The following is a 24,427-nucleotide window of genomic DNA, read 5'->3' as shown; positions in this document are numbered from 1 at the left end:
CTGATCATATGCCACCTCTTGAAATGGTTGAATATCGACTAATTCTTTTTGGTATAATGACTCTGTGTATTCCTCGCATCTTCTTTTGATGCTTCCTGCGTCATTTAATATTTTCGCCATGGAATCCTTCACTCTTGCAACTCGAGGCTTGAATTTTTTCTTCAGTTCTTTCAGCTTGAGAAACGCTGAGCGTGTTCTTCCCTTTTGGTTTTCCATCTCCAGCTCTTTACACATGTCATTATAATACTTTACTTTGTCTTCTCGAGATGCCCTTTGAAATCTTCTCTTCAGTTCTTTTACTTCATTGATTGTTCCTTTTGCTTTAGCTGCTCGACGCTCAAGAGCAAGTTTCAGAGTCTCCTCTGACATCCATCTTGGTCTTTTCTTTCTTTCCTGTCTTTTCAGTGACCTCTTGCTTTCTTCATGGGTGATGTCCTTGATGTCATTCCACAACTCGTCTGGTCTTCGATCGCTAGTATTCAATGCGTCAAATCTATTCTTGAGATGGTCTCTAAATTCAGGTGGGATATACTCAAGGTCATATTTTGGCTCTCGTGGACTGGCTCTGATTTTCTTCAGTTTCAGCTTGAACTTGCATATGAGCAGTTGATGGTCTGTTCCACAGTCGGCTCCTGGCCTTGTCCTGACTGATGATATTGAGCTTCTCCATCATCTCTTTCCACAGATGTAGTCAATTTGATTTCTGTGTGTTCCATCTGGTGAGGTCCATGTGTACAGTCGCCGTTTATGTTGGAGAAAGAAGGTATTTGCAGTGGAGAAGTCATTGGTCTTGCAAAATTCTATCATTCGATCTCTGGCATTGTTTCTATCACCAAGGCCATATTTTCCAACTACTGATCCTTCTTCTTTGTTTCCAACTTTCACGTTCCAATCGCCAGTAATTATCAATGCATCTTGATTACATGTTCCATCAATTCCAGACTGCAGCAGCTGATAAAAATCTTCTATTTCTTCATCTTTGGCCCTAGTGGTTGGTGCGTAAATTTGAATAATAGTTGTATTAACTGGTCTTCCGTATAGGCGTTATTGATATTATCCTATCACTGACAGTGTTGTACTTCAGGATAGATCTTGAAACGTTCTTTTTGACGATGAATGCAACACCATTCCTCTTCGAGTTGTCATTCCCAGCATAGTAGACTATATGATTGTCAGATTCAAAATGGCCAATACCAGTCCATTTTAGCTCACTAATGCCTAGGATATCGATGTTTATGCGTTCCATTTCATTCATCACTTTTTAGTTATGCCCTTTTCTACTTCTCTATATATTTAATCCTTAACCTGGACTGTGTTTATCTATAGCGGTGCTTTTCAAAACCTTGTTTAAAAGAACAGAATCTTGTGTGGAAGCTCAGCATATAAAACAGAGAAAAAGTGAAGCTCCTTTGTTTCAGGGAAGGTCCTTAGGGCCTGATTTTATCCTTCCCACAGCCTCCGAGGGGTTCTTCTGAACCTTATCCAAGCACAGATTAGTAAGCCCTAGACTTCTCATCTAGTATCAGGGAAGGGGGTTCAAATCTCTTTGTGCCAACCTATAAGTATTTCTTGAACACCTGATATGTGCTCACACTCTACTGTGGGGCACACAGATGAAGCATATAGCTCTGCCCTCAAAGATATTATCATTTGATCCTTTTTCCTCCCAGATCTAGTAGACATTTGTGGATTTAGAGAATAGAAGGCTTACTTACCTTATATTTGTTACATGTATCAACAAAGCCACTGTCAGATTTATTCAACAAGTCGGCTGTCAGATTTATTTAACTGCAGAATCTTCAAAATGCTGAGAAATGAACCAGTGGAGAAATAAGTGGATCGTGTTGGCTATCCTTTCATGGCTTCCCTGGCATTTTCTCGTGGCTGTGTTCCTCTGGCCACTTTGTAGCCAGAGTTTCCACTCAGAGCGGGTGTCATCTGGGAGCCAAATTGGAGGCAGCCTCTTCCATTCATCCTGTGGATCTGGCTTTGCTGGAGATGAGTGGGCGATTTGGAGCCTGCAGTGGGAGTGTGCTCTTCCTCCTGCAGTCTCTTTTTAATGGATGCTGTAGTGAAGTGAATCCTGTCAAGCAGAGGCTGTTTCCAGTTCTAAGCTGGAAACTACCCCAGAGTCCAGCTGAAGACTACTGCCTCTAACTTGTGGCCAAGAAAGTCCTAGAGCTTGCAGGAACTGATCACTTCTTTTGGGAGCTTCACTGCCTGGTAGAATGAGTTTCAGCTACCCAGACTCCTCCAAATGAGCTTACTGGTCCGTGTAGAATTCCTCACCCACTTGATCCATCCTTTGACCAAAGGTTGTATGTGTTTTCTTTTGTTTTTTGATTGCTATAGCTTCAGGCTCCAAGCCTGACTTCCTCCATGAAATCCATCTCCCTCCTTCCTTCCCTCTTTTCCAGCTATTAAAGACATATGTATTGAACACCTTCTGTTCAACACTTCCCTCTCTCTTCTATCTCTAATCTCCCAGGAACCTCTGCTATCTGTACCACGCTGTCTAACTTCACATCACATATGGCCCCATGGTATTTATTGATTGTCTTGCATGATAGTCTTATCTCCCTGACTAGAATACTAGCTCCTTGAAAGCACAGATTATGTCTTCTGGTCTTCTCAGAGGTTCCAGAACCCCTAGAACTGAACTTGTTATATAGTTGTTGTTAGCTGCCATCGAGTTGGCCCTTAACTCATGGAGACCCCAAGCACAATGGGATCTAACCATCGTGATCCATAGGATTTTCATTGGCTGATTTTTGGAAGTAAATTGCCAGGCCTTTCTTTCTAATCTGTCTTACTCTGGAAGCTCTGCTGAGGCCTCTTCAGCATCATAGCAACACACCAGCCTCCGCCAACAGATCAGTGCTTGCTGTGCCTGAGGTGCATTGACCAGAAATCTAACACAGGTCTCCCACGTGGAAGGTAGGAGTTCTACCACTGAACCACCACAGCACCCTGGTGTGTGGTAAGAGCTCTAACAATATTTGGGGGTCTTATTTCAACCTCTAGTGCCTATAAAGCAACAGTTTTCAAACTGGCAAAACTCCCTCTGACAGAGGAAAACACAGACACCCCAGGCCCAGTGAGACTATTTTGTTCAACTTTTAGCAGCGCTTGTGAAGCAATTTGGCTGAAGCCAACAGCTTTCCCAACATATCTTACTAAACTGGATCACTGTACATATCTGGTTCCCCTCTTAATATTGGGTGATCATTAACATATGTGTCACTTGTTCTGGTCCTAAACTCCATTTTTGCTGTCATATAGACAGTTTCAACATGAATGGGCAAATAGTCATTTTATGATAAGCTAAGTCTTTGCACTAAGTGGTGCAATAGCCATTCGTGAGAATGAGCAAACAAGCATTCATCAAGATATTCAACATTAGAACAACACAGACCAGGGATGGTAGAGCTGTGGTTTTTAATGATATCACAGCTATGAGTTGGGGCTCTTGGTGTCTGCAAGACATATATGTTTATCGACTGTTTCCAGTTCAGATAAATGGGAGCAGAGGTTTTCAAGTTGTCCTTTACGTTTTATGTTTAGCTTTTCCTATGGAGTCAATCTTAAACTTTTCCCTGCCTGAAGACTTGTAAACGAACACACCAGATTTATATCCTCAGAATGAACATGTACCACACACCAAATGGAAATGTTTCCTTTGAATTTGGGTTCTGAGGAACATTGCTCTTCTGGAATACAGCAGATCTTCCTATTCTGTGTGCTCAGTCCCTTGTGGCTATATAGAACCATGGTTTCCTCCCTCAAAGAGCTATGCACCTCGCGAACACCTGGCACACACATATGTGAAATGATTAGCTATGACCAGAAAAGGGCATGGGCTAGAAATGCTGTGATACATAGAGTTGAGAGGAGGTAGAACTCAGCCCTGTGGTTTCTGCTTACTCATTTGTCTCGGAGAAGAAGACGTACCATTTAGTAAATCTAATCTCATTTAATTTTAACAATAACCCAGTAAGATAGGCCTTATTCACTTTTAATGTTGACAGCAAACCTATGAGGTAGATATAATTCATCTCAAGTTTACAGATGAGGAAACCAAGGCTCAAACTGGGGAGTGCATAGCTGGGATTGGAACACAAGTCTGACTGGCTCAAAACATGATTTATCCACCATCCCACGGTGTTTGCAGGAAAGGGTATAAGTCAGAAATCAATGGTTAATTCCAGAGAATTCATGTAAAGTAGAAGAGATTAAACAGGTACCTCTGGAATCCTGCAGGCAAGAAAACCAGAGAAAGATCAGACTTAAGTAAAAGCTGTGGGCATCAAAGGGTAAGACCCCAGGCAAAGTTTTTGGTTTAAAACAAAACCAAGGCCCCAGGAGTAAGGAAGATCCCTGGTACTAATCCAGCCTGTTGTCTTGCCTTAACTTACCCCTGTTAACCTGCTGAGAAATAATCCCTAGTTAACCTCTAGCAAGCATCCAAGACTCACACTTTTGTATCAACAGTACCTTTACCTCCTACAACTATAATAACAATGAAACAGAATTCTATGGAGCATTTTCTCAATAAGTGTCTGACAAAAGTTTGCTTGCCCTGGTGATTTGCAAAGTAAACTTTTGAACACATGGCATGTTTCCCTCAAATCATTAAACATGTGTACCTGGCTTAAAAAAAGGAAAAAATATCTACCTTTTATTGACTAGTCTAGATTTCTGTTCTTTCAGGTCATCCCTTTGCTCCAAACCCAACACACAACCCATCTTTGATACATTGAAACATATGTATTACCATAGGAAAGACCAGACTTAATGGTCTGATAGAGACTGGAGGGACCCCAGAGGTCGTGGCCCCCGGACTCTCTGTTAGCCCAAAACTGAAACTATTCCTGAAGCCAACTCTTCAGACAAAGATTAGACTGGACTATAAGACATAAAATGATACTGGTGAGGAGTGTGCTTCTTAGCTTAAGTAGACACATGAGACTATGTGGGCAACTCCTGTCCAGAGGTGAGATGAGAAGGCAAAGGGGGACAGGAGCTGGCTGAATGGACACGGACAATACAGGGTGGAGAGAAGGAGTGTACTGTCACATTGTAGGGAAAGCAACTAGGGTCACATAACAATGTATGTATAAGATTTTATGTGAGAAACTGACTTGAATTGTAAACTTTCGCTTAAAGCACAATAAAATTAAAAAAAAATTTTTAAATATGTACTACCATACAAAAAGGCAGACTCTATGCACCAAGGAAGCCTGACCCTGGAAAACTATTGAACTCAGACCAACTATATATAGAATGATTACTAATTCCCGAGCCAAACAACTGCCTTAGTAGTGGAGTATGGGGAAGATAGAGTTCCCCATTTAAAGCAATAGCCTGACATGTGATCATGACAAAGTGAGTGTAGTTATTCCAAGACTTGCTTATTTTTTACTGAGCGACTTTCCTAGGACTAGAATCCCTGGAGAGGAGGTACTGTGGGAACTGCTCCTGTTTTGCTGACCAAAATCCAGAATGCAGAGCTTCCAGTACAGAAATCCATGCCAGGCTGCCCAGTTTCCATTCTGGGCCAAGGAATCCCAAGGCCTGGCATGACTCCCTATTAGTAGTAGCTTAGCTACCAGACAGCTAAGCCCCATCTGAGTACATCTTTGTACTCAGGGAAGGTGAAGTTGCCGCAGCCTGGGTGTCCCATCTGTTCATGCTTTATCCCTTGAGTTTTGGCTTGGATCCTGTTGTTGATACTTTTGAGAGCGATAACACTGAGCTATCATCAGCCATATATACCGGAATATAAAGGAAAGATATAAGAGCACATGTTTTGGGGCTGAGAGAGTGAACAAAGAGCTGGAATTTGACAGCATACTTGGCTTCTCTCATTGTGGACTTGACAGTCCTGTGCTGACTTGATCCCTTCTTTTCTCTTTGAACAGGGCCACCCTGGACATCCAGGGCCCAGAGGCCCACCTGGTCTGGATGGCTGTAATGGAACTGAAGGAGCTGCTGGATTTCCAGGCCATGATGGATACCCTGGGCTTCTCGGACCACCTGTATGCTGTCAAATCTTTGTGCATCATATCAAATGGCTTTGCTGGCCTCCAGGCGTACCCTTTTACCACTTATCTGGAAACTTCATTAAGCATCTGTGGGACAGCCACTAAAGCATCATGTCCAGCAGGGGAGTCTGTACTTGCAGCACTCTAACATGAAAAGTCTAAAGAAGAAACACCATTGAACTGGGATTAATAAGACCTTTATTAGACCCTGGTGTCACCACTTTTATTTAATCCTATTCATTCTAGACAGGGTTCAGATATTTGGATCTAAAGGATCTCCAGTAGATACCATACCATTTCGAGGCTGTTGTTACAAGTGGCTGGAAAGAGAAAAATGACATAATTCAAGCCCATTCCTAACTTCATTTGAAATAATCTAAACTAATGAGGGTACTTATGTGAGACTGTTTCACTAGAAGTAACACTATCCATTAGACAGATTCCATAGCTACATGAATCAATTGACACTTTATTGAAAAAGCAGCAACACTCCCTTCAAGGACCAGGTTGTGGGTATGAATGCGGGTATAGATGTGAGAAAGTGAGAAAGACAAAACAAGCACAAGTCCCAGGTTGGCATAAAGGACCTTGTCATCTAAGGACTGAACCAATATGTGACAGGGGTGGGGTGGGGAGAAAGATGTGTTCCTAACAGAATGAACTGTGTGAGTCACAAAGGCCTCCAACCACTGCCATGGCAACAGGGGAGGAGGATAAGCACATCTGTGCTAAGAGAATGGGAATTCAGCAAAGCAGTAAGATGCTGCCCCCCCAGAGAGAGAAAAGAAGTCTTGTGGTAATCAACATCCCCTGATAGACAAAGAACAAGGGCAGAAACCTAATCCTGTCCCTAAACCTCACCAAAAGCCTAAATAGGAACTGGGATATTGTTTTACTAAGCTGAACCTTACCCTTTGCTGAATCCTGAGCTGACCTCCATTCAGTTGGCTTCTGTAAAGCTTTTCGGACAAGAGTAAGTGGCCGTAAGAATAAGGGGAAACAGGCAGTGTTAGGAAAGAAACGGGTTTGTGTTTCTGGAGCCATGTTGTTCTTTTATTACACTTACTTTCCCTGAACTCAAGGAATCAATCATTCAATGAATACTTCAGTCCCCGAAGCTTATCCCTACCCCCAATACTATCACTGACTTCCCGTTAGGCGTAAGGACTTTGATTTTTCCCAGGAAGATAAAATCTAGCAGATATAAGCCAGCATTTGCCACTGAGACAACAAAAAATCTGGTTGAAAGACTGGCATTGGGAGTACTTTGAAATTTTTTTTCATGTTAGCAATGAGACACACTTGCCTCAATAGATAGGGTGGAAGTTGAAGTTGCCTGGTAGAAGCACAGGGTAGAGATGGTGGTGTAGATATCTCCTAGACCAGGGGTCTACAAACTATGGCCCATAACTATGGGCCTGCGGCCTGTAGCCTGTTTTTATGTTTTTAAAAGGTTGCAAAGTAAAAAAGAAGAACTGGGGACAAAGACTGAATGTGGCCCACAAAGCCTAAGTTATTTATTCTCTGGTTCTTTACAGAAAAGGTTTGCTGACTTCGGTCCTAGATAAAGGCCCTGTCAGTGACTTGTCTGTGGAGCAGATAAGCTGTAGGCACATGAATAAAATGTGTGTTATATGTGGATGTTCAGAACAATACTCTGAAAGATGCAGTCTCCTATTTTCTAACCCCCATCTCTTTACAGACCCCTGAGTTTGGGGGCTGGGGAGCAGGCATACAGCTTTGAGACAGGACACCTTTTCAGGGGGTGTGCTTTGCCCCTTAGCACAGCCAATTCTGCTACATAATTTCAGGCTCCTGCTGTTCCATCCTCTAGGTGACCATATCATACTATTAACAAAGCTATATGTGTGTGCGTTTCTTCACAAATTTTTCTTATTATTTCACTCAGGGTATCCCTGGTCAGAAAGGGACTAAAGGTGATCCGGTTATTGCCCACGGTACTCTTAAAGGAATGAAGGTAAGAGCCTCTAAAGCAGACAGCTGAGTAGGCTGTATGCTCAGTTCCCTGGGATTGGGCCCCACCTCTAGTGAAAATATTTCCAGGACTAGGAGCAGACCAAGCTGAATTTAAAAGGGTCTGGAGCTTTTTGTGATGGAAACATTGACAGAAATGTTTGCAACTATACTGTCAAAGATGCTTGCTTTGTAGGATATATATAAAAAATAGGAGACAGATCACCAAACAAACAGCTTGCATGGGTATCATTTTCTTTGACAAGCTAAGACATTTCCTAGAGGCAGATAACTTTTGTCTACTTTAGAATCCTTGATGTCTGCATACCTTGGTTTGAAGCCATATATGTCTCTGCCTACCTCAGCATGGCCACCAGCCCAGACCCAGGCCCCACCCTTCTTTGTCCCTGCATACCAGCCCATCACCCTAGATGGCTCCCTGGCTGTCTATAAAAATTGCCCATCAGCTCTGCAGCTGGCTGGAAACTTTGATCTTTTCCCAGAGTTGACAAGAACCTTCTATGTTCTGTGTGACTGTACTCTCGGTGTATGCTGCCTGGTATTCTATTGGGCCTCAGTAAACTGTGGCTCCAAGTGATTGACCCTACTCACTTGCAGAGTGGGAAGGGAGCCAGGCCATCATTGCCCTGGTGGCAGATGGGAATCTATCTGCCTGCTGACTGAGGGGGACACTACAGTAAAGTAAGCCCACTTTGCTAATTGATGGCACCATTCTGTCTTTCATCCATGCACAGAGACAGGGACATTGCAAATCACTTTGGAAGGTGATGATGGGGGTGGGTGGCTGAAGAACTCGAGAAGGTACAGGGTTTGGGTTCATGGCTATAGATTCCATCACAGAAGATAGAATGTTAGAATTGGAAAGGACCTCATGATTGTCAGATTCGTATTGCTCATTTTACAGATAGACAAACTGAAATATACTGAGATTATGTGACTTGCTCAGAGTCATGCAGCCAATTCACCAAAGAGCTAAAACCTAGGCAGTGCTCTTTCCGTGCTACTGAGAATTGTTCGTTTGTTTGTTTTTTTAACATAAGCCAAGGAGGGTAGAGTAATAGGTATCGAAATATGGCCATTAACAAGCATTGATTAAATGGTTTTGCCAAAAATCAACAAGATGCTGGATCCAATGGAACACAGCACTTTTCACAAGATGATTATATTATAGATTCATACAGTGACTTGAGATGCTGCAATGTAATTAAAACTTAATCAGAGACTGTATGCTCTGTTGGTTCTCCCTTTAAATGTCTGATTTGCATTGTATACATATGGGCACCGATTCTCTGAGGATGAAGGAACACGGGAAGGTAGCTTTGCTTTCCTTCAAAAAGAGCAGGAGAATCACCAGCCTGCAGAAGCGGTTTCTAATTGATAAGTTCCTAGCAAAGGTGAAAATTAATTAATCCAAGTGAAATATGAAATCCTGTACAACCAAGGCCATAATATGTGTCTTCTAGTGTCTAGATTTTTCTTAGAGAAAAAAGTAAATGGTTGAATATGTCCAGTTTATGCATCATTTAAAACACAAGACCTTGACAGAGGAGTCCAGACTTCAGCAATGAGATTCTATCCCTGTGCATCTTGGGTCAATTGTTTATAGAATACCAAAGGCTTAATTTATTTATCTCTTCAGTGTCCTGCCTTTCTTTGTCTGTTTCTTAGGGGGATCCTGGGCTGCCTGGACTGGATGGAAGTGCTGTAAGTTGTTTATTTATGTTGTGGAGCTCTCAATGGTTAGTCAGCAGTCACTGATCGAACTGTTTCATTCTCTCCATGGTGTTCAAGAGGAGCCCTGGTGGCGCAGTGGTTAAAGGCTCAGCTGCTAACCTAACAGTCAAACCCAGCAGCTGCTCCGCGGGAGAAAGACGGGGCAGTCTGCTTCTATAAAGATTACAGTCTTAGAAACCCTGCAGGGCAGTTCTGCCCTGTCCTGTGGGGTCGCTGTGAGTTGGAATCAACTCGACAGCAATGGATTTGGTTTGATTTTGGTCCATGGTGTTCAAAGGTCTTTCTAGACCTTCCAAAGGAAAATCTAAAGAGTCGAGGTGGAATGGGTCATGCTATTGACGTTTTCCAGATGAGAGGGAACTGAGAGGATGGACTGTCCACCTCAAGCCACATGACAGACAAGCTTTCAGACTTTTTAGTCAAGGGACTACATGTGTGCCCTAGGATGTATTAGAAAAGAATTTTGCCTTTCATTCAGGAAGCATTTACTAAGTTTTCTGTGAGTTCAGAGTGCTGGGGGTAAAACAAAAGAAGTAGAATATGTTTCTTGAAAAAGTATTCCATTCAGAAATTCTTTTTACGGACTTTTCTTGATAATAGTGAGTCCATGAAAGGCCACAAGTTGTATTAATAAAAGCTTTTTTTCCCCCTTGAAATTCCACATTGTCATCGCTTCCCTTTGAAGTAGCTTAAGAAAAGCCCCTTTTGCCTTTCTGCCTTCTTGCCTGCCTGCCTGCCTTCTTTCTTGTTTTCCTTACTCCCTCTCTTCTTCCTTCCTCCAACCCTACATCCTTACCTCACTCCCTCCTTTTTCTCCCCCCTTCCTTTCTCCATTTCTGAACAGGTATTGAGCACCAACTATCAGCAAAATGCTATGAGTGATCCCTGAAGCAATGTAGACATGGTCCCTGCCCCCAAGAACGTGAAAAACTATTAGGAATATGGCATAAGAATTCCACGGCAGCTTAGAGGAAGAGATGCTGTCCACCTAAGGATAGATTATAGGAGACTGTATTGAAAACAGAGAAGGTAGTTTCTGAGCACTGTGGATGGTGTTTTGACTGGCTGGAAGTGGAAGGAGGCTTTGTAAATAGAGTAGTGTGAGAAAAGGTGGGTGTAAACAGGATATCAGAGATGACTAAGGGCTAAGGCTATACAGGTTGCCTAGAGCTAAACAAAATTGGCTTACATGGTGTGTTAATTAAATTTGTAGAGTCATTTCTACTATAATCGCTGCATAGTTTCTCTTAGAGACTCATTTCCCAGCCCACAGAGGTACAATGTTCATCTACATATACAGGCATGATACACAAACCACTTAGATTTGGGGAGAGTGTGTTTGGTGGCTGATAAATTCGTGATCAATAAAGAGACCAAAGGTTGTTAGTTATTTTCTAAAGCAATGTTCATCCCATCATATGTTCCTGGGGAACCTTTGAACCCTTACTTTCTCTACCTCTCTAAGTCTAGACCTCTCTTAGCTCCTCCATCCCTTACCTAGGCACATATCATCGTGTTAAAAACTCACTGCCCTCGAGTTCATTCTGACTCATAGTGACCCTGTAGGACAGAAGGAAACTGTTCCCACAGGGCTTCCTAGGCTGTAATCTTTATGGAAGCAGACCGCCACATCTTTCTCCCGCCGAGCAGCTGGTGGGTTCCAACCCCTGGCCTTTTGGTTAGCAGCCGAGCACTTAACCACTGTGCCACCAGGGTTCCATATTACGCTGTTATTACTCCCCTCTTTCAACTAGGCCATACATTTCTCCATATCATGTTTATCTTCAGATTTCACCATCTTGCTTTTATTATTGTTGTTATCATTCAGTTCAAATTATTTTCTGGTTTCTTTTTTGACCCATGGGGTATTTAGAAGTATACTGTTAAGTTCCAAATACTTGGCAAATTTCCAGATATCTTCCTGTTTTTGATTTCTCATTTGAGTTCATTGTGTATGGAGTGAACCCTCTGTATGATTTCAGTCCTTTGAAATTTGTCGAGGTTTGTTTTAGGGCCCAACAAATGGTCTATCTTGTTGAATGTTCCATATACACTTGAAAAGAATATGCATTCTGCTGTCGTTGGATACGCTAATTTAAAACATATTCATTAGGCCAAGGTATTTGATAAGGTTTTTTGGATTTTCTGTGCCTTTACTGATTTTTTGTCAACTTGTTTTATTAATTACTGTAGGAGGGGTATTAAAATCTCCAACCATAATTGTGATTTGTCTATTGCTCCATGCAATTCTGTTAGTTTTTGCTTCGTTTGTTTTAAAGCTCTACTATTGGGTGCATACACATTTACAACTGTTACGTCGTCTTGATGAATTGACCTACTGTATCGTTATGAAACGCTCCTCCTTGTCTCTGATAACATTCTGTCTTGAAGTCTACTTTATCTGATATTAATATAAATGTTTTACTTTCTTTTCTAAGTTTTATTTTTCCAACATTTTAATATAAAATTTCAATTATAGAGCAAAGCTGAAGGAATTTTGCAGTGAACACCCATATCATTAAGGTGCTTGCTCTATTCCACTTCCATCTGTCCATCCCTTTCTCCGTCCATCAATCCATCTTATTTTTGATGCATTTCAAAATAAATTGTAGACAACAGTCCCCTTTCCCTAAATACTAGAGCATGCCTATAGTTAGCTAGACTTCAATATTTGCTTACAGTTTTTCCTTTTATATAAAATTTATAGACAATGAAATGCACAAATCTTAAATGTGCATTTGCTGAGTTTTGACAAATGCATACTCCTGTGTAACCCAAACTCCTATTAAGGTATAGAACATTACCATCACTTCAGAAAGTTTCCTTCTGCACCTTCCCAGTCAATCCCTGCCACCACCCCACCCCAAAAGCAACCACTGTTTCTGACTTTTTTTTCCACCAAAGAGCAGTTTTGCCTATTCTAGAACTTTATATAAAGGGAATAATATAATACGTAGCCTTTTGGGTCTGACTTCTTTCATTTACCATGATTTTTTTTGTGTGTGCTTTAGGTGAAAGTTTACAGCTCGTTAATTTCTCATTTAAAAATTTATACACAAATTGTTTTGTGACATTGGTTGTAATCCCCACTATGTGTCAGCAGTCTCCCCCTTTCCACCACGGGTTCCCAGTGTCCATTCATCCAGTTTTCCTGCCCCTTCCTGCCTTCCCGTCTTTGCTTTTGGGCAGGTGTTGCCCATTGGGCCTTCTATACTTGATTGAACTAAGAATATAATGTTTTTGGAGTTCATCCACATTGTTGCATGTATCAGTGGTTTGTGTCTTTTTATTGTTATTATTGTCGAGTAGCTATTCCACTATGTGGATGTATCATACTTTATTTGTCCATCCTTATATCAATGAATACTTGGGGCATTTCCAATTTTTTACTATCTGAACAGAGTTGCTGCGAACATTCTTGTGCAATTGTGATGGACATACATATTTTCGTTGCCCTTGGGCAACTGTCTTACTGTTTAAACTCAGTAAAACTTGTGTTTCTAGGGTCCAGAAGGAGCACCCGGCTCTCCAGGAGTTACAGGACCCACAGGATACCTAGGCCTTCAAGTAAGACTAACTTAAGCCTAATATGTGATCATAGTTTTCACATGTCTGCTTTCCCCACCATGGATTAAATGTAAGCCTATATAAATGTAGACCCTCTTAGTCAAGAAGGGAAGCCTCCATTCTTGGAGGATCAAAGTGAAACATGCTCTTGCTAGGGGCTATTTATTGCCTTTTTTTATCAGAATCTTTCTGACCATTCAATCTGTGCTTCCAAAGCCTCCTAATCTAGCTCAGCCTAAAGTATAGCCCAGGATGGCAGATATCTGGCACATCTATTGCCTCCTTCTACTCCTTCACCCATGACAAACATTGCTAACTAATCATACCATCACCACCACCTACCCCAAACCCAGGAAGAACTTCAAAATCCTTTTCAACACTGTGCTTGAGCATTTCCTACCTACCTATCTTTCTGAGACCAAGGCTTTTGCCATCACAGGTATAGGAAGAACATAGCCAGTCATCTGTGCGGTTCTGGGAAAACCCTATCCCCAGATTTTTCTCCCTCCAGTGCATAAAATCCCACCTCTTATTATTTTGGCTTAGCTTCACCAAGGATCATCATATTAAAATTTCTGGCCGATTGGGAGGGATGACACATGAGAGCTCCACTACCTTAGCATGAATGTAGTCACCATGTCAGTTGGGGAGAGTTCAGAGGAGAGAAAAAGGAACCATGGGAAGAGGAACTAGAATCTGTTAAATCAAAGCCAGGCTACCCTAAGTGGTAGAGAGGCTTATCCCCAATGCTTCTCAACATGGGCATGTCCTTTTTGGCTGAAATACCAAGTACTAACTCTTTTCTTTTTGAATCTAGGGTCCTCCAGGTCCCCCGGGTCTCCCTGGTCCTGATGTAAGTAGACTTGGGGAATTTCGCCTCTTACCCCTAAGTGTTCTGGCCTTCCCCAGGGAGATACTGGTTTGGTTAAACCTACTCTCTGTTGAAAAAGACTTTTTTCCAATGATTTAAGTTCCTGGAGCTTGTTTAGTAATTGATTTTATTTTTTCTCCCTGCATCCCTGTGCCCCAGGGGAATATGGGGTTAGGTTTCCAAGGAGAGAAAGGAGTCAAGGTAAATAGATTTTGGAAAATATAATCCACATTCTATATGTTCCAAAAAAAAAAAAGTCTCTGGTTATATTCACGTGCCTGCTTGTGTTAAGGGAATTTGTATCTTTGCTGTGGAAAATGAGCATTTCCCAGCCCACATGGGTTCTCTTGTGGGATCCCTTAAAGGCTGCTTGTGCACATGACACACGTAGGCTACTGTTCTTTTTCCTTCAAAACTTTATAGTATCCCTGCTTCCCACCTGTGAAGTGTATGTGTTTACAAACACACTCTCTCGAAGTATCTTTGTTCTCGTCCTTCCACGTGGATATTTCCCTAGTGTTTTGTGTATTGTGTCACCTTCTCTTTCCTTTTCTTTGCTTTTTTCCTTTCATCCATCCCTTCTCCTCCTTCTCTGCCTCCTTATTCTTCTCTGTCCCTCACCCTTTCTTATCTCTCTTCCATCATTCCCTTTTATTTCCCTCATTTCCCTCTGTACAAATTGTATGGTGATTTGGGGCAGCCTCAAGGGAGGCTGGGAGCTTGTCCTCCCCACCCTTCATGGCTGTCTTTTGTGGATTGCACTGCCCTCTGAAGGAACACGGCTAGCTCCAATGTTCCAACATGGACTTCACTGCCTCTGCTTGTGCTCTTGGCAGGGATTGGACTTGTTAGCATTTGATCTCTGTTGCCGAGACGTAGCCATTCACCTTTCTCAAACCCCCTTTTTATACTTGCTTCTAAATGCCATTTTGTGCATGACGTGGCAACCATGAACCTGTGGTTTCCTTTCATCCATCTCACATCCTCCTTCTGCACTAGTGATACAGGTGCATTTGGTCAGGTTTAAAATTTTTCTCACCCCTTGGCAGTGACAGCTGTGTTTCCTTGATGCAAAGGTGAGCATGAAGAGGCCAAAGTGATGGACAGTTTACTTGTCAGTTACATACAGAGGATAATCTTCCCCTCTGGGGAAATAGTCTGTGAGGCTTATGCTTTGCTCAATGTTCCCTTTGGTCTTACAGGGTGATGTGGGCCTCCCCGGACCTGCGGGACCACCACCATCTACGGGAGAGCTGGAATTTATGGGATTTCCAAAAGGGAAAAAAGGATCCAAAGTAAGTGAACAAAGAATAGGAAAAGTCAGTAAGCCTTTTCCTATTGATACTCGACTCAAATAACCAGACTATACTAGAGGATTCTGAATAATAATAGATTTTTATTTAGAAGTGAGGTTAAAAGCCATCTTTGTTTTGTCTCTCATGGAAAGCTTTCTAAAAAGTCTTGAGTATGTTTTCTGGCATGTGGGTATGAGTATGCATACCCGGGTTTCTGAGTATTTAAGTGCTATTTTCTTTGTTTCTGTCTTGCAGATTCAATTTTCAAGATGCTGAATAACTTTTAAAAAATTAGTTGTTTTTTTCCTCCTAGCTCCCAATCCTCTCATTATGTATGGTGCCCTCAAAGAACTGTGGTACGACATACAGGGTATAAACTGTTGCTTTTTAGTTATCTTCTTAAAGAAATTATTTGTTCTCAAAACTTAATCCTGAAAATAGAGTATACTGTCACCAAGTAGCAGTAGATGTCCTCATTCACCTGATCTGAATTACCAAGGCTTAAGCTGTAGAACTATTTAACTGAGATTTTTTATATTGTGCTTTAAGTGAAAGTTAGCAAAGCAAGTCTCTCATACAAAAACTTACATACACCTTGCTATGTACTGCCAGCTACTGTCCCCCTCTGCCTTCTCATCTCACCTCCATACAGGAGCTGCCCACGTAGTCTCATGTGTCTACTTGAGCCAAGAAGCTCTGAGATATTTTATAATCTATACTCTTACGTGAGTGAATGTATATTATGTACATGGTTGTGAGAAAGGCTGTGTTTGAATGACTGTATGTTGTTAAGGTTGTCAAAGAATAAGAACACTCCTTTGTTAAAGTAAAAGCAAAGAGATTTATTGAGGGTAATACAGTTGGGGAATTGGGGAAACACAGGGCTGAGAGGAATCTACCAAGTGCTCCAAAGCATGGAAGGAGAGGTGTACTTTTACAGTAAAGATGGGGAAAGGGAATGCATGATGGTCACAAGGTGGGTCATCATCAACAACTCTACTCTCTACCGCCTTCTCCCTGGAACATCTTGAGTAAACTTGTTCTCCTGCAATCACATTCCTGACCCCCACCCTTATGTACTTAAGAATGGCTTGGTACAAAAAGACCATACTTAATGGTCTGACTGAGACTAGAGGAATCCCGGCGGTCATGGTCCCCAAACCTTCTGTTGGCCCAGGACAGGAACCATTCCCAAAGACAACTCATCAGACATGGAAGGGACTGGACAGTGGGTAGGAGAGAGATGCTGATGAGGAGTGAGCTATTTGTGTCAGGTGGACACTTGAGACTATGTTGGCATCTCCTGTCTGGAGGGGGGATGGGAGGGTAGAGAGGGTTGGAAGCAGGCAAAATTGTCACGAAAGGAGAGACTTGAAGGGCTGACTCATTAGGGGGAGAGCAAGTGGGAGTATGGAGTAAGGTATATATAAACTTATATGGGACAGACTGACTTGATTTGTAAACGTTCACTTGAAGCTCAATAAAAATTAAAAAAAAAAAGAACGGTTTGGTGCAAGAACCAGGCCAGTTAAACAAGATGACTGACAGGGGCCCAGGGTCTTCTGGTCCCACCCACCCAGAGGCCCAAGGCCACATGCATATGAATGGGAACAAGCCAAGGCTACATTCTCAGGAATGCAGAAACAGGAGCTTGTAACAAAATGGAGTTTCGATTCAGATCTCATGTCAGCCATTTTATTATGCCAAGTGCCTTAATTTTAGAGGTTTGCTAGCACATGGTTTGCAGATATCTTTCATGTACTGTTCACCTGAACAATGAGTGTTACTTTAACCTATGTTACCTTCCTTCGTAGGTCTCCCTTAAACTCTGCATTTCTGTTCCCATGTCCAAGGGACCCATGCAGGGGAATGTGTTTAATCCCATTTCTTTACTTTTGTCTTTGTGGAAGGAACAGCTCCAGGCCCCTTCCAGGTTTACAGGAAGTAATCATTGGTTTAGGAACAGTCTGAGTGCAGATGAGACATTGTTTGCCTCCCTGATCATTCTCAAACCTTAGGGAGCTCTTCCATGGCATGTATAGATAAATTAGCTTATCAGGGGAAGACAGGTTAGACTATGTGTATCCCTACCCAAATTGTAATTGTTACCCTTTTTCCAAAACCACTGGTTTCTTTGCAACCTGTAATTTTCTATAGGAAATCGTACTCAGCAGCTTTTCCACTAGAAATAAAACAAATGATCATTTTTTTTTCTATTTTCCAATTAGCCTGGCATTTCAGATTCTGTTTTAGAAAATTTTCTTTCCCTGCACGTGCCATGATCCTTACTACATCACAAAGGGCTCCCTAAACTAAGACATCCTGGTGCAGTTACTAGTCACGGTGCCTGGGAAATCTACACCACTCCAAGCATGATACCCAAGTAGCTTGAGGGAGCCATCCTACTTTATGTTCACTGTTTCCTGCTGCTACTCAGTAATCTTTGATTGACTTTTCCAGGGTGAACCAGGGCCCCAGGGTTTCCCAGGTGTAGTTGGTCCTCCAGGCATCCCGGTAAGTCTCCCTACTTGGCCAACATGTATTAAAGGGCCCAATTGGACACCTCTTCCTATGGTTATTGTAGAGAATTCCACCATCTTCATTATTAAAAGACACTTAAGGAAATGTTCTTGTTTTTCAATCCCATGAGAATATTAGCTTGTTTCCATGAGGAAACAGACTTAGGCTTGACTTCTTCTTTCGCCAGTTTCTGGCTATGACTTTGGATAAAATTATTAACTTTTCTGAGCTTCAGTTTCCTCACTTAAAAAAAAGAGAGAGAGAGATGATAATGGGGGTGGTTATGAGGATTAAATGAGGCAATATGCATGAAAAGAGCTTAGTACATGTTGGCACTTATCATTCAGTAAATGTTATCTAATCTTAGTAATCCTATCTTCACTTTCATATCTACTTTTGTATCTTAGATTCTTTCATTCAACAAATAGCTTTTAAGGACTATTACATGTACATTGGAGCCCTGGTGGTGTGGTGGTTAAGAGCTCATCTGCTAACCAAAAGGTCAGCAGTTCAAATCCACCAGCTGCTCTTTGGAAACCCTGTGGGGCAGTTCTGCTCTTTCCTATAGGGTCACTGAGTTTGAATAGACTGGATGGTGGGGGGTGGGGGTGGTTTGTTTTATATGCACATTGGGTTGACTTGAGTTGGAATTGACTGGAGGGCAACTAACAACAGAAGCATATGCTAGGCATTGTGCTGGACTCTGAAGCTACAACAGTAAATAAGTCAAAATTTTTGTCCTCAAGGAACTTCTAATGGTAGTGAAAGGGGAGTGACAGACAATAAACAGGTAAAGAAAAGAGTTAATAACAATTTCACATAGTGGTAAGTGACATGTTGCTGTTATTAGTTGTCGTCGAGTTGATTCCAACTAAGGGAGACCCCATGTGTGCAGGTTAGAACTACACCGTAGGGTTTTCAAGGCTGTGACCTTTTGGAAACATCACCAGGCCTGTCTTCCAAGACACATCTGGGTGGGTTCGAGCCACCCACCTTTCAGCTAGTAGTCAAGTAGTTAAGTCTTTAACCATTTGCGCCACTCTAGGGACTCCAAATGATATACAGAAGATGAAAAAAAAAGGGTAAAATGATGGGAGTGTGCATGGGGAGTGGGTTGGTTTACTTTCGACAGAGTAGTGAAGAAGGGTCTCTCTGAGAAGGTGATGTGTAAGCTGAGACCTGAGTATTATAAGAGAGGCAGGGATGTGAAGACTGGGAGGAGTGTCTCAGGTAGAGGAAACTGTAAGTATCAAGACCCTGAGGTTGGAAAAAACTCAGCATTTTGGAGGAACAACGAGAAGGTAAGTGTGGTGGAACGGAGTGAGTGAGGAAAAGACCCAGACACAGAGGCAGGGGCCAGATCATGGTGACCTCTGTAGGTCAAAAGTGGCTTTTATTCTAAATGTATGGAAAGCTATTCAAAAGTTCTGACTTATAGTTTTAAACAGATTTCTCTGGCTGCAGGGGATGGGGATGGGATGGGGTGGGGCAGCAAGCATAGAGGCTATTGTGGCAATCCAGGTGAGAGGTGGACAAGGGTGATAGCAGTGGAAATGGAGAGAAGTGTATGGATTCAAAATGTAAGTTTTTAAAACTTTCTATTATAGAACACTTCAAATGTGTACAAAAGTGGGGAGAATGGCATAATGATCCCCTTGTGTGCCCATCACCCAGCTTCAACAATTATCAACTCATGGTCAGTCTGAAGCAAATAATAGACATTATTTCATCATAAACACTTCTGAATTTCTAAAAGATAAGGACTTTTTAAAACATAATGATAATATCATCACAGTAACTAATTATCAGCAATTAATATCAGTTAATAAATCAATATTCAAATTTATCTATCTCATGAATATATGTTTTTACAGTTGGTTTCTTTGAATCAGAAACCAAACTAGGCCCATACATCGAATTTGGCTGATATATTTCTTAAATTGCAATGTGCTTTGAAGGGAGTGCTGACAAGATTTTGATGGGTGGAGTGTAGGGGTCGAGTAATGAGTCAGAGATGACTAGGCCTGCCCCTGCTTCCTGGCATGATGGGATAGATGACTCCAATGCTTCCCTACAGTTCTTTGGAACACTTTGGCTCTGCCAGGTGGCCAGAAGACAGAGCCAGTGGAGCCAGTGGCACAGGTTACTACTGTGATGTTGCCTCTTACTCCGTAGAAACAAAGAGGCATAGAGAATCATCTGTTGAATGTCCTCAATTGTAATTAGCTCTGTAGCTAAAGAATCAGAAAGAAAGAGAACTCTGGTGTTGGAGACAAGAGACCTGGACTTTAGGCCCAGCTCCAGCTCTGGGACTTTGGGCAAGTCACTGAACCTCTGTATATCTGTAATATGGCCCTGGTCATAGCTACTGTTTTGAAGCCCAACTGACAATGTATCTGAATACCACCCCCTACAGTCCAGTTTGTTCTTGTCACTGTGGTAGTGGTGTTTTCATCTCTTTACAAAGTATAAAGCTGTGCTGTTCCATATGTAACCACCTAGCCACATGTGGAAACCCTAGTGGCGTAGCCTGGTGGTTAAGAGCTATGGCTGCTAACCAAAAGGTCGGCAGTTCGAATCCACCAGCCGCTCCTTGGAAACCCTATGGGGCATCTCTACTCTGTCCTGCAGGGTCGCTATGAGTCAGAATTGACTCAACAGCAATGGGTTTTAGCCATATGTGGTTACTGAGTCCTGGAAATGTGACTCATCTGAATTGAGACATGCTATATAAAAAAAAAAAAAATTTTTTTTTTATATAAGTATAAAAAAAAATTTTTTTTTATAAGTATAAAATACATACTGGATTTCCAAAGCTTAATATAAAAAAAAATGTTAAATATCTCATTAATAATTTTCACCTGATTAAATGTTGGAATAACATTTATGATATATTGGGCTAAATAAAATATATTGTTAAAATTAATCACACCTATTTATTTTTACCTTTTTTTTAATGTGACTACTAGAAAACGTATTGCTATCAGACAACACGGACATACTTCGCAAATGGGTTTGGGAATAAGACTGGCACCTTTCTTTGTAGAGTATTTTCACATAGATTCTGGTCACCTCACATCATCTTTTTTGTACTGATGAGGAAACCACAGCACAAAAGGATGAAGAGGATTGTCCAGAGTCACACAGCTAGTTAATTAGCAGAGCTGAGACTGTAATTCAGCTTTCCTGAGTTCTAGCCAATTCATGGGCTTTTTCCCTATACCATACTGCCCTCTACAGTCCAGTTCATTCTTGTTTCAGTGGCAGTGGTAGTTTCATCTCTAAAATGGCTAAGAAAAGATTTTGTGATCTCTGGTGTTATTGGGTTTACTGGCTCATACTCCCTCCCTAACTCCCCTTCCCTTCCATGTTCCTCTTTGGAGGATTTCCTCTGCTGCACTTTCAACTCATTCCCTTTTGTCCTGCAAAATAGAGAGAGAAAGTGACTGATGACAATGCACGGTGATAAATTGCAATATTGTTTCAGGACCAGTATTTCCAGTGTTTCACAGTATGGGCTGAAAAACAGAGACACCAGTTGATTGTAAAAACATCAAAGGTGGAAAATACCTCCTTTAGATAAGAACAGAGTATTTTCAGAGGGTGGAAATCAAGAAACCAGCGTTCTCAGCCCACTTCATCACAGATTCGATGTGTGACCATGGCCAAATCATGTTAACTCTTTCAGTCCTGATATCTCTGTCTGCCTAATGCGAACATTCATAGACACCTTTTGTGCCCTCTGACAGCAGAGTTGTGAGAAGAAAGGTGGAAACGTATTTAAGGTATTCTGGGCTTTTCAGAGGGAGTACTCTTCTCAAATCCTAAGCCCAGAGTACCTCAAATACATTACCATCTTTCTCGTCACAATTTTCCTGTCAGAGGGCACATAAGGTGCCCAAATCTTGGCAGGAGTTGCCGACAAGTAGCCAACCTGACAGATACGCCTCACCGTATTGCTCTTGCCCCCTCTACAGTGACCAAACAGCCCTGATTATCTGACTCAGTCTATTTCAGGTTTCATCCCATTGTCCCCCTCAGCACACGCACACCTGTAGGCCACAGGGCCTCACATGGAGATTGTAAGAGAGAATCATGTGTCTGTGTGCCCCTGTTCAACAGACCAGCAAACACAGGGTAAGGCAAAATGGAAGAGGTGAGGGGAAGTAGAAGAGAAGAAACTGGCAAATCCTAAGGTAGCTATTGGGTGGATCTGAGGTTAACTACTAGGTGGATGGGGTTTTCTTTAATTGAACCTCTCCAGAACCAGAAAACACCAGAAGCCCAGAGCCCAGAGGGGCAGGCCTGGGAACAGCTAAGCTAGCACCCAGCTTTCCTGGCCATGGATGAGAAGGGATGGCCACGACAAGGACTGACTGTGACAGGGCCAGGTCTGGGGGATATTTTGTTAGAATAGCTTATTCAGCAGGTGCCTGTACAGAGCCCCTCTGCACCGGGAAGCAAGTTGAGCCTATAGCACAGTGTTCTGTGTTTATGGTTTTTTGGCTTTGACCACTCCCCTTCCCACACACGCAGCTTTCTTTTCCTTTTTTAAAAAAATTTACTTTTTTTTCACACAGTAGCACAAGCTCTCAGGCACTCTCTAAGAAAGTAAGAGTCTAGAGATTCTTTCTGCTTTCTGAAGGAGTACAAGGCTCCCTTGTATTTAGAACTGTTAGGCAACATAGCTGGGGGGCATGAGACAGTTTCTGGACACGCTTTCCCTCACCATTTGAAACGGTTTTGTTTTCTGAGTCATTATTGTATTCAATTCAAGAAGTACTTACTGGACCACTTTGTATGTGTTCAGCCTGCAGGGAGACAGAAAAGAATGTGATATAGACTTCTGCTTACAAACTTCCAAATACAACCAATCTTAGTGTTTTAAGGGTTTGGGGAAAGGAGAGGTCACAGGGAATCCGTAGCTTTAATGGACAGGTCAGGGAAGGCCACTCAAACTGTGATTTCAGAGGCCAATGGGCACATTCCACCAGGTGGCAGCACGCCTTGGTTTCCAATTTAAGATGCAGAAACTAAAATTTCAATAAGTTTACATCCAGTTTAACCCATGGGACTTTCAAATCGAAATCCTATTCAGCATGAGATCTGAGCTATTTAATGCTCACCAACTATAAAAAAAAAAAACTATAGATGTAGAAAAAAGAAAAGGCAAGTAGGAACCACAGCCTGCTTTGAATTGGGCCCTTCTCTCCCTCTCTCCATCTCTCTTTCTCTCCCTCTCTTTCTCTCTCACACACACACACTCACCACAATAAAAAGACTAAAAGAAAACCCACATTAAAATAAAAACAAACAAACAAAAAAAACTTTGGTCCTAGAAAATTAGGGGCCATTCAGAAAGCTTTCAGTCCTCATGGGAACAGAGTATGTCAGAGGAAGAAAAAGCTACAAATGAGATTGGAGCAGTGCCCTCACACCAGCTGAGCCAGGGCACATCAAGAGGACAACAGGAGATGTGCCATGACCACACTGAGCGTCTTTCATAAGCTTATGTTTGAGAAAGTTTCGCTGCCCCCTTTACTCTCACAATAGCTCAAAATGTTTTTTGCCAAAATCCATGTGCCAGAAAGTACAATTTTAAACAGCACCAACAAAATGGCCTCAATTAAGTTTGCCATGAAAGACTGTATCCACTTTGGTAGTGAAATTCTCTTTATTATGTGTACCCTGAATACACTTGCAGGGAGAAAACTCTCTCCCTCTGCTTCTTGGATTCCTTGCCTGTCCCTAGAGAATCTCTAAGTCATATCCATGGCCATAATCACTTCCCTCTTGTGAGCATGGCATGAGGGATTGGTGACCATCTCAGTCTCCTTTGGAATGCTCCTAGGGCCATGCAGGAGCCCTGCAGTCCCAGTAAAGGAGCTGCAGGGCTCCAGGCCAGGCCTCGATAGAAACACTCCTTTCCACTGAAGAGGATGTTGCAATCATCATGTCTCCAAAGGGAAAAGATCCTCCTCCAGTGTCAACCCCCAAGGATTTACACAACTCTCCATTTGGGGGTTAAAGAATCAAGCTCCCAGATTGTGCAAGGCAGTGTGTTCACATGGAAAGGGCCCTGGAATGGAAATCAGAAGGTCTGACTCTCATCGATTCTGTAGCCAGTTGCCATGGAGTCAGTTCTGATTTATGACAACCCCATGTGTGTCAGAGTAGAACTGTGCTCCATAAGGTTTTCAGTGGCTTGATTTTAGGCCTTTCTCCTGAGGCATCTCTGAGTGGACTTGAACCTCCAGTGTTTTGATTAGCAGCCACGCACATTAACCGTTTGTACCACCCAGGGACTCCTCTAGAGCCCATACAAGATGCTTAATCCTTCTGGGGTTAATTTGTAAAATTAAGGAGGTTAGATATGTAATAATTCATATGCTGTTAGTACA

At 42.1% G+C, this 24,427-nt stretch overlaps 1 protein-coding gene across 1 annotated transcript in view; it reads left to right on the top strand.

Annotated features, from left to right (window-relative positions):
• COL4A6 (collagen type IV alpha 6 chain) overlaps nt 1-24,427 on the top strand; it is a 72,654-nt gene that overhangs the window by 5,916 nt on the left and 42,311 nt on the right. The window contains exons 4-12 of the mRNA XM_010594733.3: nt 5,922-6,038; nt 7,954-8,022; nt 9,708-9,743; nt 13,278-13,340; nt 14,158-14,193; nt 14,371-14,412; nt 15,414-15,506; nt 17,967-18,024; nt 23,201-23,215. Of these exons, the coding sequence (XP_010593035.2) occupies nt 5,922-6,038; nt 7,954-8,022; nt 9,708-9,743; nt 13,278-13,340; nt 14,158-14,193; nt 14,371-14,412; nt 15,414-15,506; nt 17,967-18,024; nt 23,201-23,215 (529 nt within the window). The remainder of the gene's footprint in view (nt 1-5,921; nt 6,039-7,953; nt 8,023-9,707; nt 9,744-13,277; nt 13,341-14,157; nt 14,194-14,370; nt 14,413-15,413; nt 15,507-17,966; nt 18,025-23,200; nt 23,216-24,427) is intronic.

The sequence above is a fragment of the Loxodonta africana genome, chromosome X (genome assembly GCF_030014295.1).
Source record: "Loxodonta africana isolate mLoxAfr1 chromosome X, mLoxAfr1.hap2, whole genome shotgun sequence".
Taxonomy (NCBI): domain Eukaryota; kingdom Metazoa; phylum Chordata; class Mammalia; order Proboscidea; family Elephantidae; genus Loxodonta; species Loxodonta africana.
Note: the sequence above shows the minus strand (reverse complement) of the source record. Positions and strands in the feature narration are given on the sequence as shown.